This window comes from Castanea sativa, chromosome 10 (genome assembly GCF_040712315.1).
Source record: "Castanea sativa cultivar Marrone di Chiusa Pesio chromosome 10, ASM4071231v1".
In the NCBI taxonomy this organism is placed as follows: Eukaryota; Viridiplantae; Streptophyta; class Magnoliopsida; order Fagales; family Fagaceae; genus Castanea; species Castanea sativa.
Window position 1 is genome coordinate 37,228,560 of NC_134022.1, and position 23,249 is coordinate 37,251,808.

Consider the following 23,249-nt stretch of genomic DNA (forward strand, 5'->3'; position numbering starts at 1 on the left):
TTAAGAATAGCCTAATGGTCGTGAGCTGAAATGATATTAGATTATCAGCAGCATTGTCTCTGAGTTTTAGCTGTGGCCATCCAACATAAAGAGATTGACCACATCGAGTTGAACTTGAGGTGCTTGTCAAGAATACAAGCGGTGATTAGCTTGGATCAGATGCAGTATATGTACAGAGGTCTTATCAGTATAAAGAACTTGCACTGAAGTTATATTCTCTACATAAGTTAGTGGAGTATAAACATAAAGTAACTTTATGCAAAGATATGCAACTCTTTCTCTCTCTATCACCCTCAGTACTATGCACGAACATTGCTTTTTCATCATCAAGGCTTATTACTGCTGCACCCAATGATCCCCACAATCATTCCACATATATACTTACTTCTCTTCCTCACTTCCTTCCTTGCAACAACCACCTTAACAACCTCTCAACCTCCCCAGTTCTCTCCCAAATGGCTCCTCAGTCTATTATCTTCCTTTTTGGGATGGTATTACTCTTATCACTCTCTTATCTCTCTCAAGCAATCAACACTGACAAGCAGCCTCAGTTTTTCACCCTCATGAAACAGTCTGTCTCCGGGAAATCCTTGGCTGATTGGAATGTCTCAGCTGAAGGAAAGCCTTACTGCAACTTCCGTGGAGTTGTTTGTGATGATCAAGGTTATGTTATCCAGATTGATGTCACTGCTTGGGGACTTTACGGTCACTTCCCAGCAGATGTATGCTCTTACTTGCCAAAGTTGCGTGTGCTCCGTCTCGGCTACAACAGATTCATTGGCAACTTTCCTTACAGCATCGTCAACTGCTCGGTCCTAGAAGAGCTTCGCATGAATTGCCTGAATCAAACAGGAACACTCCCTGATTTCTCTCCCTTGAAATTTTTAAGGATACTTGATTTGTCAGACAACCATTTTGGGGGTAACTTCCCTATCTCGGTAACTAACCTGACCAATCTTGAGGTGCTTAGCTTCAATGAAAACCCGGGCTTCAACTTATGGCAACTTCCAGAGAATATTTCAAGGCTGACAAAGCTCAAACGTATGGTCTTGTCAACATGCATGGTGCAAGGTCTAATCCCTGCAACAATAGGAGACATGACATCCCTTGTTGATCTTGAATTGAGTGGAAATTTCCTTGTGGGTCAAATTCCAAAAGAGATTGGATTGTTGAAGAACTTGCAACTGCTTGAGCTTTACTACAACCAACTTAGTGGTTACATACCAGAGGAGATAGGAGATCTGACAGAGCTCATAGACTTGGACATGTCAGTGAATAAATTACAGGGCAAGATCCCCGAGTCCATTTGTAGCCTTCCAAAGCTCCAAGTCTTGCAGCTTTACAACAACAGCCTCACTGGAGAAATCCCAGGTGTGATTGCAAACTCAACAACCTTAACTACTTTGTCACTTTATGGCAATTTTCTGACAGGTGAAGTTCCACGAAATCTGGGACAATCATCATCGATGGTTGTTATAGACCTGTCAGAAAACAATCTGACAGGTCCTTTGCCACCAGAGGTTTGCAAGGGAGGCCAATTGCTTTACCTTCTTTTCCTTCAAAATATGTTCTCTGGAAATTTGCCTGAAAGTTACACAAAATGCGAGTCTGTTTTAAGGTTTCGAGTTAGTAATAACCGTTTAGAGGGGTCCATACCTGAAGGACTTCTCAGTCTTCCCCATGCTTCAATCATTGACTTGGCTGACAATAAGTTCACTGGTCCCATTGCTGATACAATTGGATATCCTAGAAACTTGTCAGAACTGCTTGTGCAAGGAAACAAGATTTCGGGTGCTATACCTCCTAGTATCTCTCGAGCAACCAACCTGGTGAAAATTGATCTTAGTAATAATCTCCTGTCTGGTCCAATACCTCCTGAAATTGGCAATTTGAGAAAGCTAAATTTACTGCTTTTACAAGGCAACAAGCTTTCATCTTCCATCCCAAGTTCACTTTCTTGGCTGAAATCTCTCAATGTCCTTGATCTCTCAAACAACCTCTTGACAGGAAGTATCCCAGAAAGCCTATCTGAATTGTTACCAAACTCCATCAACTTTTCAAACAATAACCTTTCTGGTCCAATTCCTCTGTCTCTAGTAAAAGAAGGGTTGGTCGAGAGCTTTTCAGGCAACCCAGGTCTCTGTGTATCAGTCGATGTGAATTCATCCGATCAAAATTTTCCCCCTTGTCCACAGCCTTACAACCGAAAGAAGCTAAACTCCATCTGGGTAATCGGAATTTCAATAGCTCTCATTGTGATTGGAGCTGTCCTTTTCCTCAAGCGTCGATTTAGTCAACAAAGAGCTTCCATAGAACATGATGAGACCATGTCTTCTTCATTCTTCTCATATGATGTAAAAAGCTTCCATCGAATAACTTTCGACCAACGGGAGGTCATTGAAGCCATGGTTGACAAGAACATAGTGGGACATGGAGGGTCTGGGACTGTGTATAGGATTGAGTTGAGCAGTGGGGATGTTGTTGCAGTGAAGAAGTTGTGGAGTCGAAAAGCAAAAGATACAGCTTCAAAGGATCAGTTGTTTTTAGACAAGGAGTTGAAAACTGAGGTGGGGACTCTGGGAAGTATTAGGCACAAAAACATAGTCAAGCTGTACTGCTACTTCTCAAGTTTAGATTGCAGCCTGCTGGTTTATGAATACATGTCAAATGGTAACCTTTGGGACGCCCTTCACAAAGGGTGGATTCATTTGGATTGGCCAACTCGCCATCAGATCGCGATAGGGATCGCACAGGGTTTGGCATACCTCCACCATGATCTGCTCCCTCCTATCATTCACAGAGACATCAAGTCCACCAATATCCTCCTAGATAGTGAGTACCAGCCAAAGGTCGCAGATTTTGGCATAGCCAAGGTTTTACAAGCAAGAGGGAAGGATTCAACCACTACAGTAATTGCTGGGACTTATGGTTACTTGGCACCAGGTAATTTTCTAAAACACTCAAATGGATTGCAATTTAATAGACATGAATTTTATGATGTGGTAAAATGTTAGGCTTTATTTTATGTACCATGAATATACATGATTGATCATAGAGTTGTTTTTCAATTCTATTTTTAGCAGTTACAAATGTTGTTAGTCGTTTTGACTCAAGTAATCTGAAAAAAATATTTGATTTCATAATATACTAAGTTGCATCTTGAGGCATATATAAATCCTATGAATACCAACTTTGTGTTGAAAATTTTCCATTTGCCACTTCTCCTTTTAATTTAATTTATTCATTATGTCCAATTTTGTATTGACAACTTTATCACCAAATGTTACATTTTATTTAATTTCTTTTCTCAATTTAATTGATTAATGTTTTGTGGCAGAATATGCATATTCTCCAAAAGCAACAACCAAGTGTGATGTCTACAGTTTCGGAGTAGTGCTAATGGAACTGATAACGGGGAAGAAGCCAGTAGAGCCAGAGTTTGGTGAGAGCAAGAATATCACATATTGGGTCTCAAACAAAGTGGACACCAAAGAAGGAGCTTTGGAGGTCTTAGACAATCGATTATCAGGGTCATTCAGGGACGAGATGATCCAGGTTCTTCGGATTGCCATTCGCTGTACCTACAAGACACCAGCCCGTCGCCCAACTATGAAGGAAGTAGTTCAGTCGCTAATTGAGGCAACCCCATGCAGATTCGATTCTTGCAAGTTGTCAAATAAGACTAAAGAAACACCAAATGTCACTAAAATAAAGAACCAATTTGATTTATGATTCCATGAGGAGTTTGCAAGGTTCAAGTTGATGTAATATATCTATAGAAATATAGTCTCTCAAATTACACTAGAGAGACAGTGAGAGTGAGACTCATCATAAAGGGAAACTTACTATGTAATTTTTAACAATAGCTTGTAGATTCTGTCTTTAATCTATATACTTCTTTTTTTGTTTTGTTTTGTTTTCTGCTCTTTTAAGGATTTGAAGAAATTAATAGTTATAACTGCTTTACAGTAACGCACAGCATCTATATTTCCAAGACCCACAACTGATATCATTCCCTAGCTTTTGAGAACTTTGTTTTTTTCTCTTTATCTTTGCTTTTTATTTCGTGACACTCATCCAAAAAGAAACTCCACCAAGGGCAGATATATTGATTAGGAATTTAAGGTTGTGATTTGCAAAGAGCATCTTTTTGCATCAAAGTAGGTCCAGATTATGAATTAAAATTAAGGCATGATTGGTATGGGGAGGCCCCGCTTCATGGAAGCTATCCATTGGAAACAAAATGGGCTTTGATTGATTGATAAGCATTTTTGTATCCATCGAAGAATTAGGGACAGAGGAGAAAGCAGAGCTTTTATTCTTTGAACAACTTTTATTCTTTTTCTTTTTCTTTTTCCTGTTTCTTTCTTTTTGTATTGGGTTTGAATGAAGGTGCATGGATGGAAAGGCACCAACCTTGTTTCACCGTAGATAGTGAGCCATGAGTCTCCACTTACAAGTTGGAACGCACTTTTTCATCAAAGGTGTTCTGAGTGAGACATTGGGTTCTTTTGTTTGTCTGAAATGCATTGAGTCTATATTTTCTATTAATAGTTTTATGCTGCTGTAATATCTTATGATGTCTACAATGCATTCCATTACAAGTGTAGTCATGACTTGGTGTAACATCTAAGTCATGGCTACAACAACATTGTTATTAAACAACTTCTAAATTTCTAGTCTTCGTCCATATTTTTATTATAAGTTCGAATACTCCGTCTGCAATGCATTTCACCTTGATATTTTACACCTAGTTTTATGTATGCAGCTATAAGTTAATAACTAGGTAACATTGTGGACAACATTTAAGCGGATCTAGTAATTGAACAACTTGCAGATATTTTTATTCGTTTAGCAAGTCCACAATAAGATCCTTCCCTTTCTTTTCTTCCTAAGCATTTCTTCCGAGACTTCAAAAAAAAATTCCAAAGTTCTTTAATAACAAAGTACAATATGGAGTTCAAAATTCAACTGCTAATCATAGTATTTGTACTTTTTGTTCATTCTCCCTGTAGGCAACTTATGACTGGCATATATCCTGGGAAGAAGTCCTCATGTTTCTCATCCGATTATGTAAACACGAGGGCGCGCATTGCACGTGTATGTGTGTGACTGTGTGTGTCCCAAGTCCCAACTTTGCAAGTGGTCCGCGGGGTCCCTTAGAAGAATAAGATTCATGGAGGCAAATATTTCTTTTGGCTTGGTGGACAGTCCATAAACAAAAGCAAGGAATTTTGATGAAACGAATAGTTCTTGAATGAAAAGACAGGGTATCAACTATATCAAGGCACGACTGGCTGTAATAACAAGCTACATTTCGGGACAGATATGTCCTCCATAAGTACAGGAAGCAAAATGATCAACTACAGGGAACTCAGCACATTTAGTTTTAGTACACGTCCTGTACAATATGAATATAGACTATATAATAGTATCATAGAAACCAGAACCATATTCTTCACTTTCTTAACTGTTTGCCATGATAGAAGGATCTAGTGATAACTTTCACTTAAAACACCTAATCGAATCAATTAATTAAAGCAATCTATGTTTATTTGAATTTTACCTGTTTGCACAAAAGAAAATGCTAATCTGAATGCCATTCCCACTGCCTGAATTGACAATTTAGTAGAGTAATTTAAAGTAACTATAGGCTACACACTGACATTGGCAAACAAATTGAAGACAATGATTATGGACTCGACTAGTGAGACTGTGAGACACAAAATAGTATATGCATAAAAAAAATTCTATGAATGCAAGCCATTATTATTTTTAGGTGTAATGTGTGTTCCATGGTGCCACGATAAGAAATGCACCCCTATTGGGTTGCTTTTGTTAAAGATTGACAACACTAGCAAGAAGAGCCAGTAAATAGGAAATCCGTTTCTCTACCCCATAGGAAAATTGATTCACTGTCATTATAGTGCATGTGGCCTAAAATTTGACATCATCAAAAATAAGAATTAATAGTTTTTTAGCAGCACTTAAAAAAGTTGTAGATACCCTTTTAATGATTTTTCCTTTTTCAAAAGAAACATGATGCATGCGCTTCTAGAGTTGATAGAAGAGTGGGTTTAAATGGTTGAGGATGCATTGAGAGACAATGTTTCAAATATGTTATATGCATTATAATAAAAAGTAAAAATTCAAAAAATTCAAAAATGGGTGCCGTACAATGGTGAGGCACGTTCAAAATTACCATTAATTTGCATTAATATCTTACCTCAAATGATGATTTTATCCAAAGAATTTTGTTTTTGGTCATGCTAACGGGTGTCCTTAGGACAATGGTTAACTATCCATTTCAGAAAAATTTCGATACCACTTTTATGGAAAATGAAAAAATCTATCAAAATATTAATTATTTTTTTTACTTTAAAAACTTTTTTTTAAATGAATTTTTAACCATTACTTTAAGGACATTTGTTAGTATTTTATATATATATATATATATATATATATATATAGATGTCTAAAGAATATTTTAATCCTTGTTAGAATCAAGAGCCTTTTTTTTTTAGAGGAAATCAAGAATATTTTACTCCTTGTTAAAATCAAGAACCTTTGGTTGCACAATTGCAATACGATTATACGAAGTCCTGGATTCTAGGCCAGCAAGCCAACAATTCCACTGCCACTGGGCCAGAAGTCCAATTCTCCCAAATACGAGGAGCCATGAATCTAGAGTGGAGCACACTGCTTGAATTTTTAATTTATAAAACCAAGCCTGTTGCCCAAAATTGACAATTTGTATTATGAATTGAGTAGGACAAAAAAAATCGATACTGTTTGCTTATTGGATCAGTAAAGCCCAAATTGCTTTTTTAAGTAGAGCCCAAATTGCTAAATGATACAAATTGATGGACACTTATTGCCCTCATTAGTCAGGACCGTACCTAGTCAGTAATATTTCTGACCAAACTATAAAATAAATAAATAAATACATAGTAGTATCGGGAAAATGTGAAATGCCGATACTTCTAATTTCTTATGATTTCAAAAAATAGAAATCTAACTTCTTAAATGTATTGTTAAGAGTGTTGTAACTCAATTAGCATTTCTTAGTATTGTGGCTAATAGATTCTCCACCCTTATTATAACTAAAGATTTTTTTATTAAAAAATAATAAAAACCTCATAGATCTAGGCTTGAAGACTTATTACTTGCAAGTCTTAATAATAACATCAAATGAATAATACTACATAGCAGTACGAAGTTATAGGATTTGCAAACAAGTTGTCCCTTAATTATTACTAAATAAATGAACAAATGGTTCCTTTGGATATTTAAGGGTTTTTTTTTTTTTTGTTAATAATTTGATAGTTAGAAAAAAAAGGAATCTAAACTTTAGGTGTCTAATTCAGAAATATCAGTAGATATGAACTAGTTCTAGAGCTATTGGCAAGGATATTTTGAAATTTTGGAGTATTTTGATTCTTTTAATAGTTTTATAGGTATTTCGGTCTTAATGGGTCTGGTAATTAGCGTAATCGTCTCCATCATGACCAAGACTTGGCCATGTAATTGCAAATTCTCATAATTGGGGTCATGGTTTCTTAGATATTGATGGGTAATGGTTGCCTACATGATGCTCGTCGAAGAATTCTCCATGTGTCTAATTTTGTTGTCATGACGCAAGTGGACAATGGCAAGAAGGATGACATCTTGCAAATCAGAAAGAGCATGATCCCCAGACTCGAAAATGTGATCCTCAGCCCCATAAACCCAAAAGTGCTAGACATGTGTGCAAACCCCTAGATTCTCACCCATGAATGAAGTTGATGCATCTTTGCACACCACCATTATAGAAAATAAAGGAAATTGTGGGAATAATAGTCCAACTTAGGTCCTATATAAACACCATATTATACCATTCTAAGGTACGAGAGAAAAACCCTTACAATTGATTATTTTTTCTTGATATTGGGTTTCACTAAGTTTTGACTTAAATATCAAAAAGTTTAGGTTGACATTATATTGGTGCCACTCTGATAGTATGCCCTTACCTTAACAAATCTTTTCATTGGGCTCTGTCTAGATAAGTGGCTCATTCACAATGATTTGTAGCATCAACATTCTGAACTCTTCGTGCTTAGGCTGAAGTGCTCGTACTCTTCATTCCCAGTCATGCACTTGGATTATTCCTTAGGTTCACGCTAAACGAGGTTGAGAGATTTCTAGATTGGACTTTTTATTTGGCTATCCCCGCGTATTAAAAACCAAATACATTCATATCAAAAAAAAAAAAAAAAAACCAAATACATTACTTTCATTTTGATAAGCAAATATACATTATTTATAAATAATAATAATAAATAAATAAAAACAAGTAAAGTCTCCAAAGACGGGGCAATATATTCATTTGATTAGAAAGCTTGCAGGCAAGACAATTCAAAAAATTAAGTTGAATTCAAGCTTTACAAATTGAACATGCTTCTTTTATTTTTTTTGGTAGTGAACGGAAATCATTTCATTAACTTAAATTAGAGGAGTTGAGGCACAGCCTCTCATAATATACACCAGCTAAATCATACAACATAATAAAATAGTGTCCAGTGGGAGGCTGAAAAATAACAAAAAATCTTGCTGCTAAATTGTTTCCATTTTTGCTAGTCTGTCTGCGCACTAGTTTGCCTCTCTGCAATAGTGCTTGACCTTCAAATTGAATAAAAGGTTGAGTTTATTCAATCATTTTGTTAGCTTTATTCCGTGCCACATTTGCTTGTAATTTAGCATTTAAAAATTCTGTATTTAGGTGGGAATCATGTAAAGGTAGTGTGTGACAGAGTATGAAAAAAAGCTCAAGATTGTGCATTCAAGAAGAGCCTCGCAACTGGATCTCGCGACTGGCGAGTTGCCAAAGTTGGCACAAGTGTGAAGCATGCAAGGGGGTTGAAGGGTCACGCCAGCTGTTGCACTACAGGACAAAACCTCCAGCTGGCCAAACAATTAGCTCGCGACTCAAACTCGCGACTCGTTCTAGTTGTGAGCTCGAGTCGCTAAAATGCCCTGTTTGGCTGTAACTGACTTTTCACATTCCATACACACCCTATTATAAATACTCTTATACCCACAAAATGTAGAGAGCTTCTAGAGAGAATTTTGAGAAAAAAACTCTTAGAGAAAAACAAGATTGACTCATCCACAATCTTCATCTTTTAATTCTCCAAATTCCTCTACTCTCACCCTCTCCATTGTTACATCCTTAAGAGGGACATTAGCCAAATCCTTATCTCACCATACCCATATCTGTGAGAAGACATTTTGGTACTTGGGAAGCAGTTTTAAAGGGACCAATTTATTTTGGTTGATGCAATGGGCTTATTGCAGGATCCAGTGAGCTAGAGAAGACAAAGTTCAGCGTAACCCTGTTGGAGCAAGAAGCTTGGAGGGCTTAGGTGCACTAGGTAGATTAGGCTTGGAGGTCTTCTGCTATTCATGCATCCCAATTTTATTCTCTAATTGATTATTGACTGCTTGGAGGATGGCGGAGAGGTTTTTCGCCGAGAATATCGATTTTCTCTTAGATAACACATCGTTGTGTTGTCTTTGTATTTGCATCTCTCTTTCTTTAATCTTTGCCTTTTAATTACTACTGTAGTTGTGATTAATTTCAGTTTAGATTGATTTACCAATTTTATTTTAGCTTATTTTTATATTTCGTACATATATTATTTGATAATAAGCTTGATAATTTGTAATTTGTAATTTGAAAGTTTAAACGTTGAGAGGTATTTTTACTTTTACACACTATTTCAACATTCATTGAACATCCTTCAACTATTGGCAAATTAAAAAATAGATGAGGAAAGAAAATGTACAGAAAATGATTTGAAGGTCATGACTGAGGTAAGCCTAGAGTGCCTAACTAGTAACTACCCGTTGCAGGCCATAATGTTTATCACTTTGTCCTACACAAAGGTACTTTTAACATAAAACGAAAACAGAAACTTAAACAACAAAATAAATTGTTGTGTATCAGAGTGTGAATGTGATGACAGAGACTTTTTGTCATGCAGCCCATGCTTTGAATTTCTAACCAGGGATGCTTCTTTTTTAGGCCCCTGGCAGGCTGGCCCTAAATGCTGGGGATTCGTATCTTGCACTTTCCTAACAATAATCGCAAACCCGGTTCAAAATTAAGGCACAACAACAACAGCTATCTGATGAATACTGCATACACATTACACACACCAATTTTTTTTTTTTTTTTTAAGGTCTGGCTGTCTTATTACAAAACACTTATTAAAATAATTAAACACTTCATTGACTACTCCCACCTACTTCTCCATACTTCCTTTAATGTACTATGGTTGGTACTTGTTACTATCAAAAAAGAAAAATATCAGGGCAGAGGTATACATTAGTAAATTATTTTTAAAAAAATTTTATAAAAAATGATAAAATAATTAACTGTTTTGTGGTGGTAGTTTAAGGAATTTTGTTTAGGGGGGTCATTAAGAATTTAAATTTAAAAAAATTCAATAAAAAGAGAACTTGAATATATCGAGTTATAGACAAAAAAAAAATACATGAATTTTTACAATTTTCTTCTACAAGTTTTCAAATTTTGAATTGTTACACGATAGTTCATTATGAGTGTAGGTGCACAATTGCACCTGGACCCAAGAACAGTTATGGGCTCAGGCCCAATGAGCCTTAAACAATAAAAATTTGTAGAGAGTAGGCTTGAAACCCAGGTTAGAAGTGAGTGAAGATTAAATGACAAACTAAAGATTGCCAGTATTTGGAAACAGCAAGAAGTAATATAAATAGGTCTCCTCGGACGTAGGCCGAAAGCTGTTCTTATATTATCTCTCTCTCTTTGTCCTTTTTCTTTTTTAGGTTACAAAAAGTCCGTCCCCATTTCTGTTCTAGATCTCCCCTTAAATACTCTTCTTTTTAATACTTTATACACGTGTTGCCCCAACTCCTCCCTTAGCCTAGATATCTCTTTTCTTAGTGCCTTTGAACAGTAACTAGAAGTTTCCCTTCCACTGTTCAAGTGTCACCTCCCCATTAATGCGGCCAGGGTGGTAGATGCAGGGTCTTTAATGTGGAGGTAGCAGCCTTTACTTTTGACACTTTCCCAACATCGGTGCTTCTAGGACATTCAAGGGTTCACCCCCTTTAACCACTGGTCTTGACCGTGTCATTCACTAACCTGTACCATGAAGTCCCGGGTTCTCTGGTGTTAGTCCGAGGAGAAAAACATCCTCGGCTGGATCCTCGGATCCTCAGCGCATGGGCCGACCTAAAGTACCAACAAGCCCTAAACCCAAGAGCAGGTCGGCCTTCCTTAGTAAGGCCCAACGGCCCATATCCCTATTAAGATCTTTTTACCCCCCACAATGAGTATTTATTGTCAATATGGGTAGTTATGACTATTTTATTTTGTTAATTTTGTCTAAATTTTTATTTTTATGTAGTTAATATTATATATTTGTCATTGTTTTTATAAAAGTATTTAAACTAAATGACTAAACTCAACTCATTGGCTCTACATTAATTATTGACGCACACAACCACACTCATTCATACGTAAAATAATTCACTGCGTGTTTACTTAACCAATCAAATGCTTGAATAATCAATACCTTTGCAATTTTTTTCTTAAATTTTTCTAATTTTATGACAAAAAGTTATTATAACAGGATAACTATACACACTCACGTAACAAATCCTCTCTATTTCCTAATTATTAAATTATATAAAGTTATATTATATTTATATTATACACACAAATATCCACGTACACGTCATTATTCACACAAATGACATTATAAAAAAAAAGTAATGCACACAATCAATATTAAACACACTTAGAAACATATAATTAATAAAAAAATATATAATAAAGAATGACACTAACAATTCATAAACACTTAAGAGTCAGAAATACTTGTAACAAGAGTGCATAAAATTTAAGTCAAGATGTACAAAAATATTTTTAAGAAAAAATTAATGTATTAAACTAACAAAAAAATATATTAAATATATATAATTCTTTTTTTTTTTTAAGTCAGGGGGTTCATTTGAACCCGTGACCAAAGAGTAACGCCACCCCTACTATTTTGACATTTTTTTTTTCAATTCTGCATAAAAACTTTTCTAAAATGAACGAGTGCATACATTAACTGGATTTTTAAAATTTAAAAAAAAAAAAAAAAAAAAAAAAAAAGCTATGGTTTTTACTACAATATTTGCTTTACAGATTTAGCTGGTATTTACAAAACTACTTAGTGATTGTTTGGATTGCGTTTCAGCTGAGTGTTTGGGCATTTGCATTTTACACGCCGTGGGTCCAACAACTACAGTGCCCACTAAAGGAAACGTGCAACTTCCAGCTGAAACGCGCAAATGAATTTCTAAATGCATCGTTTTGATTAAACAATATTGTGCGTGTACTGTTCATGGACAGTATGCCTAGAGGAAAAGCATTGCACCTGGGCAAATGAATTCTGAACGCACCGTTTTCAAACCAGCAATACTGTGCATGTACTATTCATGGACAGTATCACTAGAAGAAACGCGTTGCACCTGGGATATTTCACTGTGTACAAACAGTGCGTTTTGGGTCACTTAAACCTGTGATATTTTCTTCTTCACTCATCTGACCCAAAGAAGCAAAAGAAATACAAAACGGTGTGCAACGCAACAGCTATTTTTGCATCAGGTTTCTTCTTTCTCTCACTGTGGCAAAGATGTCTTTAATGCGCTTCATCAATGCTCCGTCCTCTTCCTCTTCAATGAATTGCACCTACCCACCCACCAATAATCCATCAAAATAGAGGAAACACCTACATTGCAAACCCATTACGCGGAACAAACCCACCCGATCCCCTATGTTCTTCCTTTGCTCGAGCTCACCTTCTCTTTGCTATGTACAAACGGTGTGTTTTGGGTCACTTAAACCTAGGATATTTTCTTCCTCACTAATCTGACCCAAAGAAGCAAAGGAAATACAAAACGGTACGCAACACAACAGCTATTTTCGCATCAGGTTTCTTCTTTCTCTCAGTACCGTGGCAGAGATGTCTTCAATGCGCTTCATCAATGCTCCATCCTCTTCCTCTTCAATGAATTGCACCTACCCACCCACCAATAATCCATCAAAACAGAGGAAACACCTACATTGCAAACCCATTACGCGGAACAAACCCACCCGATTCCCCATGTTCTTCCTTCGCTCGAGCTCACCTTTTCTCTGCTTGGAACGTCGTTGTCGCCACTGTGGGTCTCTGCATTCACGGGTAAGTTATGTCTAACTTCTCATACTCTCTAATCTCTTGGTGTGTGATTATATTGTTTTCCATGAGGCTTCAATTTGTGGTTTTTTGTGTTCAACGTTTGTGTGTGGTTTTTGTGTTCAACGTTTGTGTGTAGTTTTTGTGTTTTCCATGACACTAGTATGTGGGTTTCTCTCTCCTTCGTGTAATTTTGTGTGTTTCTCTTCCTACCTATGTTGTATTTGGACTATGTGAGTTTACTTTGCATTTTTCATGTGGGCATGCGTAACCGATTATGATATGCACATGAACTGTTTGTTGAAATGCCTCAATGAGTATAGAAAGAAGTTGTAGCAAAAATGGGTAAGGGGAAATCGAAGGACAGTGGTAATGATGCGAGAGCTAATTGGAAAGAACCAGCGGAACTAAAAGCTTTTTGTGATTTGTGTGTTGTTCAAGTCCTAGAGGGCAAAAGGAGTAGAGGATTTTTGAAAATGGAAGGGGTTGATGCAATGATTAAGCAGTTGGGTGAAATGGGAAAAGTGATGACTCACTAGTAGTTTAAAAACAAATGGGATCATCTGAGAAAAAATTGGAAGGATTATAAGGACTATTTTGAGCATGAGACTGGGTTGGGTATTGATTCTGGAACTGGGAAGCTTGATGCCAGTGATGAGTCGTGGACCCAAAAGATTACGGTTAGTTCACTTTATATAATTGTGAAAAACTCCACTGTCTACAACTATATTGTGTTCTAACTATTGGTTGTCCACATGTAGGCATATCTAAAGGCAGGAACCTTTAAAAAAAAAGATCTGCCGAATCTTGACTGCATGGACATCATCTTTGGAGGCACGGTTGCAACGGGGAAAAATACATTATGCACGAGTGGTCAAATGCCAAAGGAACTCACCGAAGGGTCTGGAAACTCCGCTGATAGCAAAGAATTTGTTGACCCCCAATATCAACCCTCTGTGAATGTTGACCCAATGGAGGTTGAAGGCCCATCATCGTCGAGGGTAGAACCGGCAGTGAATAAGGGGAAATGCTTGGCAAGCGGTGTCCACCTTTTCAAGGGAATTTGCAAGAAACCAAGAAAAAGCGTTCAGTTATGCAAGAGATGTCCGACTCTTTGAAGAGCATCTCAAATGTTATTGATGAAAGTAGAAGTGTAAGTACTCGTACACTATTTGCTTTCACATCAGCTACTGAGTTTAAAGTAATTCTGGACATGGTGTTGATCTTCCCAGGGTGCAATTGGGTGATCGCCTTTATATGTTCAGCACCCTCTTTTTCATGGAAAAAGTAGAGGGTAGGAACATGTTCTCAGCACTTGTTCATGACAAGGACATCCAACTGAAGTGGCTAGAGATGCAGTACCAAAGGAACCCTCAATTTCATTTTTCCTAAAGGAAATGGGATTGTCTCGATAGGGTTGCTTAGGCTTAGTGTTGTAGTAATCGGATTTTTTTTATGTACTTGTTGCACTCTTTTTTTTTTCTTTTTTTATTGGTAGAAACTATACTTATCATGGGTGTGTATGTAAGACAATGGTTACTAATTAATTGTTATCTAGTGTATGCTTACCTATTCCTTTTTTAGCTCAACATCTGATCTATTTTTGGTGTTTTGATGTTCTAATTTATTCAATTCACATATCATTTCCCCACTTCTACAATGAAATTTCCAAATTACTAGTTTAGAGCTTAATTGATTGTTAATTGGTTTGCTTTACTTTAGAAGTATACTTAGCTATATCATTTGATTTGGTTTCATTAATCTCTCAAGAATGTCTCATATTGTTTGATCAAATATTGGTAACTCTGGGTTTATGCTCTTCTTGAAACAATAATTTCATTTGTATGCTTTCTTTTCTGTTAAGAAGAATTAAAAGGTTAGTGAGTTAATGTGTTTGTTATTACTAGGCAGTGTTAGTGGATAGAAATGAATGCTTTCAAAGCTTTCAAAATTCAAAGCCTAGTTCTAATAAATAACTCAGTTGCATCATTTGCATATTTTAGTAAAACCTATAATATTGTTTTATCCTACTTTGGAGTCATAAGCATGTGATTTATGAATTACTGATATGCATACAAAAGGCCCAATATGGCATTTAATTCTAGTGCATTGTTGGATCTTTACTATGAAAAGTCAATTATAACAATGGGCATCATGATATGGAGTGCTTTTTTTTTTTTAAGAAGCAACATGTATGTGGATTGCGATTTTCAATTCCAAAACGTATACATCTCTTATATGTATTTGTTCTTTTCTTTGCCTATATGTTGATAGATTTGTTGAGCTGTTCTTAAACTGTTGGGTGCTTCTTAAACTGTTCATTATGGCTGGGAGGCAGACTGAACCTTGTTTGTACATAATTATTTGAAGCTTTCATATACCACCTAATTTAGTTAGATTGTACTTTTTTTAGCCATATCTTCAATCTGAACCTTGTTATATCTCCAACTATTTCAATGTCATATAGAGGAGTGCCATTTAGATGCCAATAGTCATGCCAAGGGAGATAGTTCCACCTAAACGTACCATCAACTTGATGTCTGGCCTTGTTATTTCTCTTGATTTCAAAATCTTCCTCAAAGACCAATTGCAATCTTGGGGAATAGTAACTACCCCAAAGACTCCTTCCTTTAAGAAGATTCAAGTGAACCCATGTCATATTGAACTTGCATGAGCAGATAAATTCCAAAAAGAAATCCCATAATAGCAGTCTTATTCTACTCCTCTAATTTGAGATTTTCCAATATATATAATTTGTATATTGTTTTCTGCTGGTTTGGCATTGAGTTTTCCTTCAATTAACTATAGGTAGTTGATTTTCTCCTATGGTAAATATGGACATTCATGTCGGATGTGCACTGTTTTGGAAAAAAGAAAATCTTCTGTCCAATGTCATTGGAATCCTTTTTTATTCAGAACTTCTAAATTGTTCTCATAGCTGCCTATTTCAATTCCAAGGTAGTATATCAGCATGAAGAGCCCTACCTTTACGTTCCAATCCCAGTGCATTATACCAGAAACATTATGTACACATGGGTGACAGACCAACAAGACCTGATTAAGCTGATTAGATGTCAACTTTTACCATCTATCCACACATTTATGTACACATGGATGTCAACTCTCAATGATCAATGGAGAGAAGTCCTGTATACTACTGTCTGCCCTATCCACACACATCTTTAACTCTCATCTAATAAAATTTGCAATCTAGTTTCAAGGGGTAGGACTTCTAATAAAATTGCCAGTCCAGCTCTGAGGGGCAGGACTTCCAATTTCTGAAGCTACTCTTTGCTATATCATCTTGAGTCTTTTATGAAACTTCCAGCTCCATAGCTCATATCTTCTTCCACAAACTTAAGAGAGTCTATGCTGTTGGTTCAATTTATACACTAACTTTACTGAAAATTCACCACCTTTTCCCCTAGCCAGACAAACTCATCAGGTCTATAGGTAATTGGAATGGGCATCTTTCAAATTCTTCTGCATATTGGTCATCAAAAAGTTGGGATATTTTCTCCATATCCTATATATTCAAGAGTAGAAACTTTAGCTTGCATGGCAAATTTCAACTCCTCTATTATTTGGCTAGGAAACAACTCATGAACTATTCCCTCCTCATTAAGCTTGATGTTTGATGCTCTAAATGCTTATAGAACTCTACAGTCCTTCTTTTTGCAAAAATTCAAGATCAGTAAAATTATTGCCATTACTGCCAAGTAGACATTTGACTATGCTTAAAGAAATTTTCCTCAACTTGGAAAAGGGACTAATATAATTTGTTCTAACTATGTTCTTATTGATTTGTTCTCAGAAATTTATAGATTATGTAAGGACACAATTCAAATTCCCAAACCACGACTGGGAGGAAAATGGGCTTGAAAGGCCTTTCTTCACAATGAATTTGTAGAGGATGGGTTTGTAATTTAGATTTCAAGGATGGCTTAGAAAATCACAAAAAGAACGGGCTTTGGGCCCAATGGAACAAAACAAAGAATTGTTTGCAAAAAGTAAGATTGAGAATTCCTCCTCGGACTGTTTCCGAGGATAGTTTCTAATAGTATTTCTCAAGTTTGGATACAAATATTGATTATCATATACTTTTTCTTTCTCAAAAAGCCTCCCCTGATCTTCGTATGCCTTCCCTCCTATTTATACTCCTCCTCTTCTCTTCATCATCTTCCACTTTATGGCTACGATCTTGATTTTTGGATACTTGTCCCATCCATTCTTCCCTAAACCCCGCTGGGATTTAGGACCAAGTTCCAAGCTCTATGCTCAGGTCCCATCTTTCCATCTATACTGTCAGCGTATCAATTACAGGGTCTTTAATATATGGGCGGTGGTAGCAGCTTTACTTTAGACATTCCACCGCTCTTTCTACTGTCCTCCACGTATACTGTGTATCCTCGGCTTAACATTCCGAGGACAAATCTACTCCTCGGACGGTATGGGACACTTAAATACTCCACGATCATTTTGATGTTTTCGAATTTGGGTTTCTAGCCCAAAAGACCTTGTTGGGCCGTCCATTATAAATTACTGGGCCCAATACCCCTACAGATTACATTGGAGAACTTCTATAGGCTTATGTGGATAGGCGTGAACAAGTAGACTCTTGTTACAGATAAACATTAAAAAAGATAGTTTGTCATTTTCACATCTTGTGTCAGAAAATTAGGGCCTGCCTGAGTTTTCTTCTAGATTATAGAGTTGCACTATGAATTATTTGAACCAAAAGAGGAGCATATGAAATGAATGAAGAAGTTGGTTGATATGTTGATCATTGGATAGGTGAGGTTTTTCTGTATTTGTGCTCTAGCTCAAGTGGCATCTAATTCCCTTGTAAGAGCAAGGTGGAGGGTGAGGTCATCGGTTTAAGACCCACCAAAATGCCGGTGTAACTTACGAGTAGAAAAAATGTATATAAATTAAAGCAAAAACTAGTTTTGACAGTTAAGGTGAACTTTGTAAACATCAGCTACAAATATGATATACTTGGTATAAAATTCATTGTCGTAGCATGATGCATTGTCATAGCATGATACGTTATGCTGCCACTAACAATAATGGTATAGTAGAAATTTTATTTTTTAAATTATTTTGTCTCCATGGTGCTTATCTTGTATTAATTGCACCACATCGACACTCCATGTTTTTCCCCCTTCATACTTCAAACATTATTCTGCCAATAACAAGGATTAACTCACTAACTCTCCTACTTTCCAAATTTGATGCGGGTTTGGCTTATCAAAGAATTATATGGAAATCAAATTAAAGAATTGTATCATAGCCTTCCATACCACATGGTTGAATTTGTGCTAGATGATTCTGATTGGTTAGTACATTTTATTGTGTTTGCTCCCACATTCTGTTATTTTGTTCAAATTCCTTAATGTGATCTCATGCTCCACTGTCCCCCCCCCCCCCTCTCTCTAATTCTTCTTCTTTCCTGTGGTATTGCTTTATATCCAATTAACTAGTGAATATGTGTGTATTGGTCAGATAACACATTTTTAAATCTTCCAAAAGGATTAGGCCATATAATCCAGTGTCTTTGGCTTTTCACATACAAAAAAAGAAAGAAGTCTCAAGGTATACAAAAGGATAGATTTGCTAAACGACTCAGACTTCGACCTGAACGACAACATTGTACTCACAACATATATAGCTAGGTGTGCATGTGTAGCTTACTTGAAGACCTATATGACCAAAGTACCAATGCATACAAATATACAAATAGGGTATGAATGAGTACAGTATACATTAAATGGAAATGAGCAGAAATGTCGCAATGTCTTTAGAATGTCAAGCCATGTGTTTCGACAATTGTGTAATACATTGCGCACTCAGTATGGATATAACGGTACCAAAAGAGTTTGCTTGGAAAAGTCTGTGGCAATGACATTGGTAGTACTTGGTCATGCCTCGGGTAACAGAGTAGTGCAGGATAGATTTCAGTATTCAGGTGAGACAGTGCATCGACACGTGGCCACGGTTGTTACATTGTTAGCCACTATTATGGCAGCAGACATTATCAAGCCTGCTGATCGTACATTTTGAAACGTGCCAGAACATATTCAGCATTCAGATCGATATTGGCCACATTTCAAGGTACTTTGTGAATTTGGTATCTTGATTTGATTTTATTCAAATTATCTTTATAGTCATACAACGTATTTCATTTCACATTGTATTTTTGTGGCAATGGTTAGGGTTGCATTTGTACAATTAATGGGGCCACGTCCTCGTGGTAGTACCAGTTGATGAGCAATACCCGTACAGAGGCAAGAAAACGATTACAACAACAAACTACATGTACGTGTGTGATTTTGACATGAAATTCACATTCGTGTGTGTTGGATGGGAAGGGTCAACGCATGACACAAGGATATTTTTAAGTTACCTCAATAATGAGAGTGACAACTTCCCAAAACCTCCAGTTGGTTTGTAAATATGTAGTTTAATTACAGTATTAAAGCATGTATTATGTAGTGAAAATGCTAATGCACTAAACGTGTTCATTTGCAAGAAAATATTATCTTGTTGATTCAGGGTACCCTATGAAGAGAGGCTTCCTTGCACCATATAAGGGGGAGAGGTACCACATCCCCGAATTTCAGCGTGGTGAAGAGCTGCATCGTCCAGAGGAGAAATTTGATTATTTCCATTCATCACTTCGTTCGGTCATAGAACGAACTTTTGGAGTTTGGAAGAATAAATGGAGAATTTTGAGAAGTATGCCACCCTTTCATATACACACTCAATGTCGCATCATTGTTGCTACAATGGTTCTTCACAATTTCATTAGAGCACGTGAAAACAACAACGTTGAACGTTCCAAATTTGCACGGGGCACATATGGACGTAGTGAGGGAGGTCATTACAATGCCATGGCACATGTGATCTCAATCTTTAACGAAGCTGAGATGAAAGAGGTTCGTGACAATATCACAGCATTGATATGTAGGATGTGTCCATCGTAGGACTTAAGTTGTTACGGAAGTTATATTCCCCTTAATTGATTATGGTGACTATTATTTTTGTCACAGTATAAATTAGTGTGGTTGAAAATACCATTAACATTATGGTAATTTTTTTGTGGGGATCATAACTGATGGTTCGCAAACTTCAATGTAATACCATTTTGTTTTATGGTGATTTATTATTGGTAAGCAGAACTAATGGCTCACAAAACTTGAATGTAATACCTTTGATTTATGGATTTGAATATATCGTTAAATGTGAAACTCATGAGTATTGCAACAGTAGATTTGAAGCTTACAGGGGACTTTTAAATAGACTCCAATCTTATCTGAACAAGAGATAAACTCAATGGATTTTAAGATTGCAACAGTAATTTGCTAGGAATTTTAAAAAATAATAATAATAAAGAAAGCAATATCTACCCTGAATTTGTTTTAAAGACACCAAGAACCCTAACTATCAATTACTGGCAAAGTGTATATAGATAAATAAATAAATAAATATAGAGAGATGCTACGTCCACAACATTTTTACAACATTTTCACAACAAATCACAGGTGGTTAATTGTTATTGGTTCAAATTTGAACCTAACATGAAGATTACTTTTTTGCCCCAACAATAATAACCAATAACAACCTATCATTTATGATTTGTTGTAAAAATGTTGTGAAAATGTTGTGTACATATCATTTCTCATAAATATATATATATATAAGCACACATATGCAACAACAGAACTTACAATCTCCATCAACTTGGCCATTAACATTATAGACCAAATTCAAATGTCTCACATTGTTTTAAGAAGTACAACTACATACATATCATAAACTGTTACTTGCAATAGTACGATTAACATACAAAACAAATGTAATAATACAAGTTAGTATTATTACATACATACACATCTCATTATGGCAAACAAATATGCCTAATTTTGACTTCCCCAAACCTAGTAGACAAGATAAGTAATATTAAAAACATGACCCAGGATACTACTAGAGCTATTGTCAAATTCTTTGCTTTCTCTTCAGAAATCATGCGTGCAGCCTTGGCTCTTTCAGCCTTTCGTTTTGCAACTCCCTCCCTTTCTAATGCTGCGGCTGTCAGGGCGTGTGCTTGCTTCGACTCTTCATTGGCAACTTGCACCGCATGCTCCAATTGCTTGAATTTGGTGATAACAATAGGTGTTGTTGCTGCGCCACGCGTACAACAAATGCTAGTGTCTAACTACTTGAAGAACTTGCATGTACGGTCATCATCCTGCACAATACAATACAACACATAAACAGGAATACAACGAATTGGTTCTTTAATACACAACACAAATATTTTGCCAATACTTGGATATGATACTTATTGGCGACCAATAGCGACAAGTATAAAACCTCCTACTAAATGTATGAAGTTTCAGGGAAGTCCTAATGATGCAGTTGTCAACATCACAAAAATGGCCATCATAACTGGAGAGATAGTTACTCGTTTCCGATATTGGCATATCTTGGGCTTGAAAAAGAAAAATAGAGGATAAGATGCATATGTAAGTAATCAATATAACGGAAGAAATAAGAGAGCTAAATAACATCAACCTAATTGGGCCATTTGTACAAATTACTCATGGACAAATTTCACTACTAAAAAGTTTAAACAAGCTCTTCAAGATAAGCTTAACAGATTTTTAGGTGACCATGGTAATCTAATAAATATTATAAAATGTGTGAAAACAAAAGCAAAGCAAAGGAGCCCATTGAATATGCATTCACATGATACACAGGTGACAGTACAATGAAGTATGACAAATAAGATGGTATTTGTTATCTTATTCAGTCTCATATCTATTCCTAAACTTACCACCCCAAAATCTCCAAATACCATGACTTTTAGCAATAAATTATCTATCTCATTCAACCAAACTAATAGTCATGCTCAGGGCATATCCTTTCATAGGAAGGGAGCTCTTAGATCATGATATGTGTGGGGAGTGAAAGAACCTAAGTGGGTATTTGGGCCTTGGGCTTTATCAATGGGTGCTAATTCGTTCTTGACTAAAGGCTTTTAGGGCTGCGAGTTGGCTTACAAGCCGAGGGCCCGAGGATTCATCCGAGGAAGAGTCTCTCCTCGGACAGACCCGTAATTACTTGGAGGTTCACTAGAAAGATCAAGGCAGAGTTCTGGAAAGACTATAGGTTAAAGAGGGGATCCAAATACCCTCTAGACATGGCGGTGTAAGAGAAATATCTCAGAAAAAGGCTGCTGCCTCCACATTAAAGACCCTGCACCTACCTCCCTGGCCACATTAATGGGGAAGTGACCCCTGAACAGTAGAATTCAGCCTTCTAGCTAGTATTTAAAGATTTCAAGAAGGTGGTGGAAGGAGATTTTGGGTGACACGTGGATAAAAGGAGAAGGAAAGGAAGTATTTAAGGAGAGAAGGGGGTAGAAGAGAAAGAGGAGGCCTTTTTGTAAAGAAAAAAGAACTAGAGAAAGACTAAGGATTGTAACCTTTAAAAGGAAAAAGAGAAATAATATACAAATTGTCTTCGGGCTACGTCCGAGGAGGTTCATTTTGCCCTATTTATCCATTGTTTGTAAGTACTGTAACATTCTAGCCTGTTCATCAAGCTTCGAGCACCACTAAACTAGGTTGCGAACCCACACTCTACAAATTTAATTGTCTAAGGCTCATTGGGCCTGAGCCCACGTGTGTTTTTGGGTCCAGGTGCAATTGTGCACTTACAATATGGATGTTGGTAACATTTGGACAGTGAGCTCTAGCTTAAATGGCACCTTCTCCCAGTGGAAGGTTTGGTTGTGGGTTCAAAACTGACCAAGTGCATGTTTAGCTTACCTAAAAAAGAAGATAATATGTGGAAACAATGACAAGAAGATGTAGTTGTCTCTAGGCAGTGAATCCCCTGTTTCAACAACCTTATATATATATATGGTTATTGATAAGAAAAGGTTGTGTTCTTAAACTTATCTTATTTGGAGCTTACTATTGCACTATTCCC

The 23,249-nt window shown here is 36.5% G+C and overlaps 2 protein-coding genes across 2 annotated transcripts; both read left to right on the plus strand.

Moving 5' to 3' along the window:
* The first annotated feature begins 214 nt into the window (after positions 1–214).
* Positions 215–3,914, plus strand: LOC142611747 (receptor protein-tyrosine kinase CEPR1). The gene is made up of 2 exons (XM_075783868.1): positions 215–2,943; positions 3,338–3,914. Exons 1-2 carry the CDS (start codon positions 267–269, stop codon positions 3,730–3,732), a joined length of 3,072 nt encoding a protein of 1,023 aa, XP_075639983.1. The 5' UTR covers positions 215–266; the 3' UTR covers positions 3,733–3,914.
* Positions 3,915–19,055: 15,141 nt separating this feature from the next.
* Positions 19,056–20,236, plus strand: LOC142612470 (uncharacterized). The gene is made up of 2 exons (XM_075784558.1): positions 19,056–19,302; positions 19,806–20,236. The coding sequence occupies exons 1-2, from the start codon at positions 19,056–19,058 to the stop codon at positions 20,234–20,236; spliced, it is 678 nt and encodes a 225-aa protein (XP_075640673.1).
* The last annotated feature ends 3,013 nt before the right edge of the window (positions 20,237–23,249 follow it).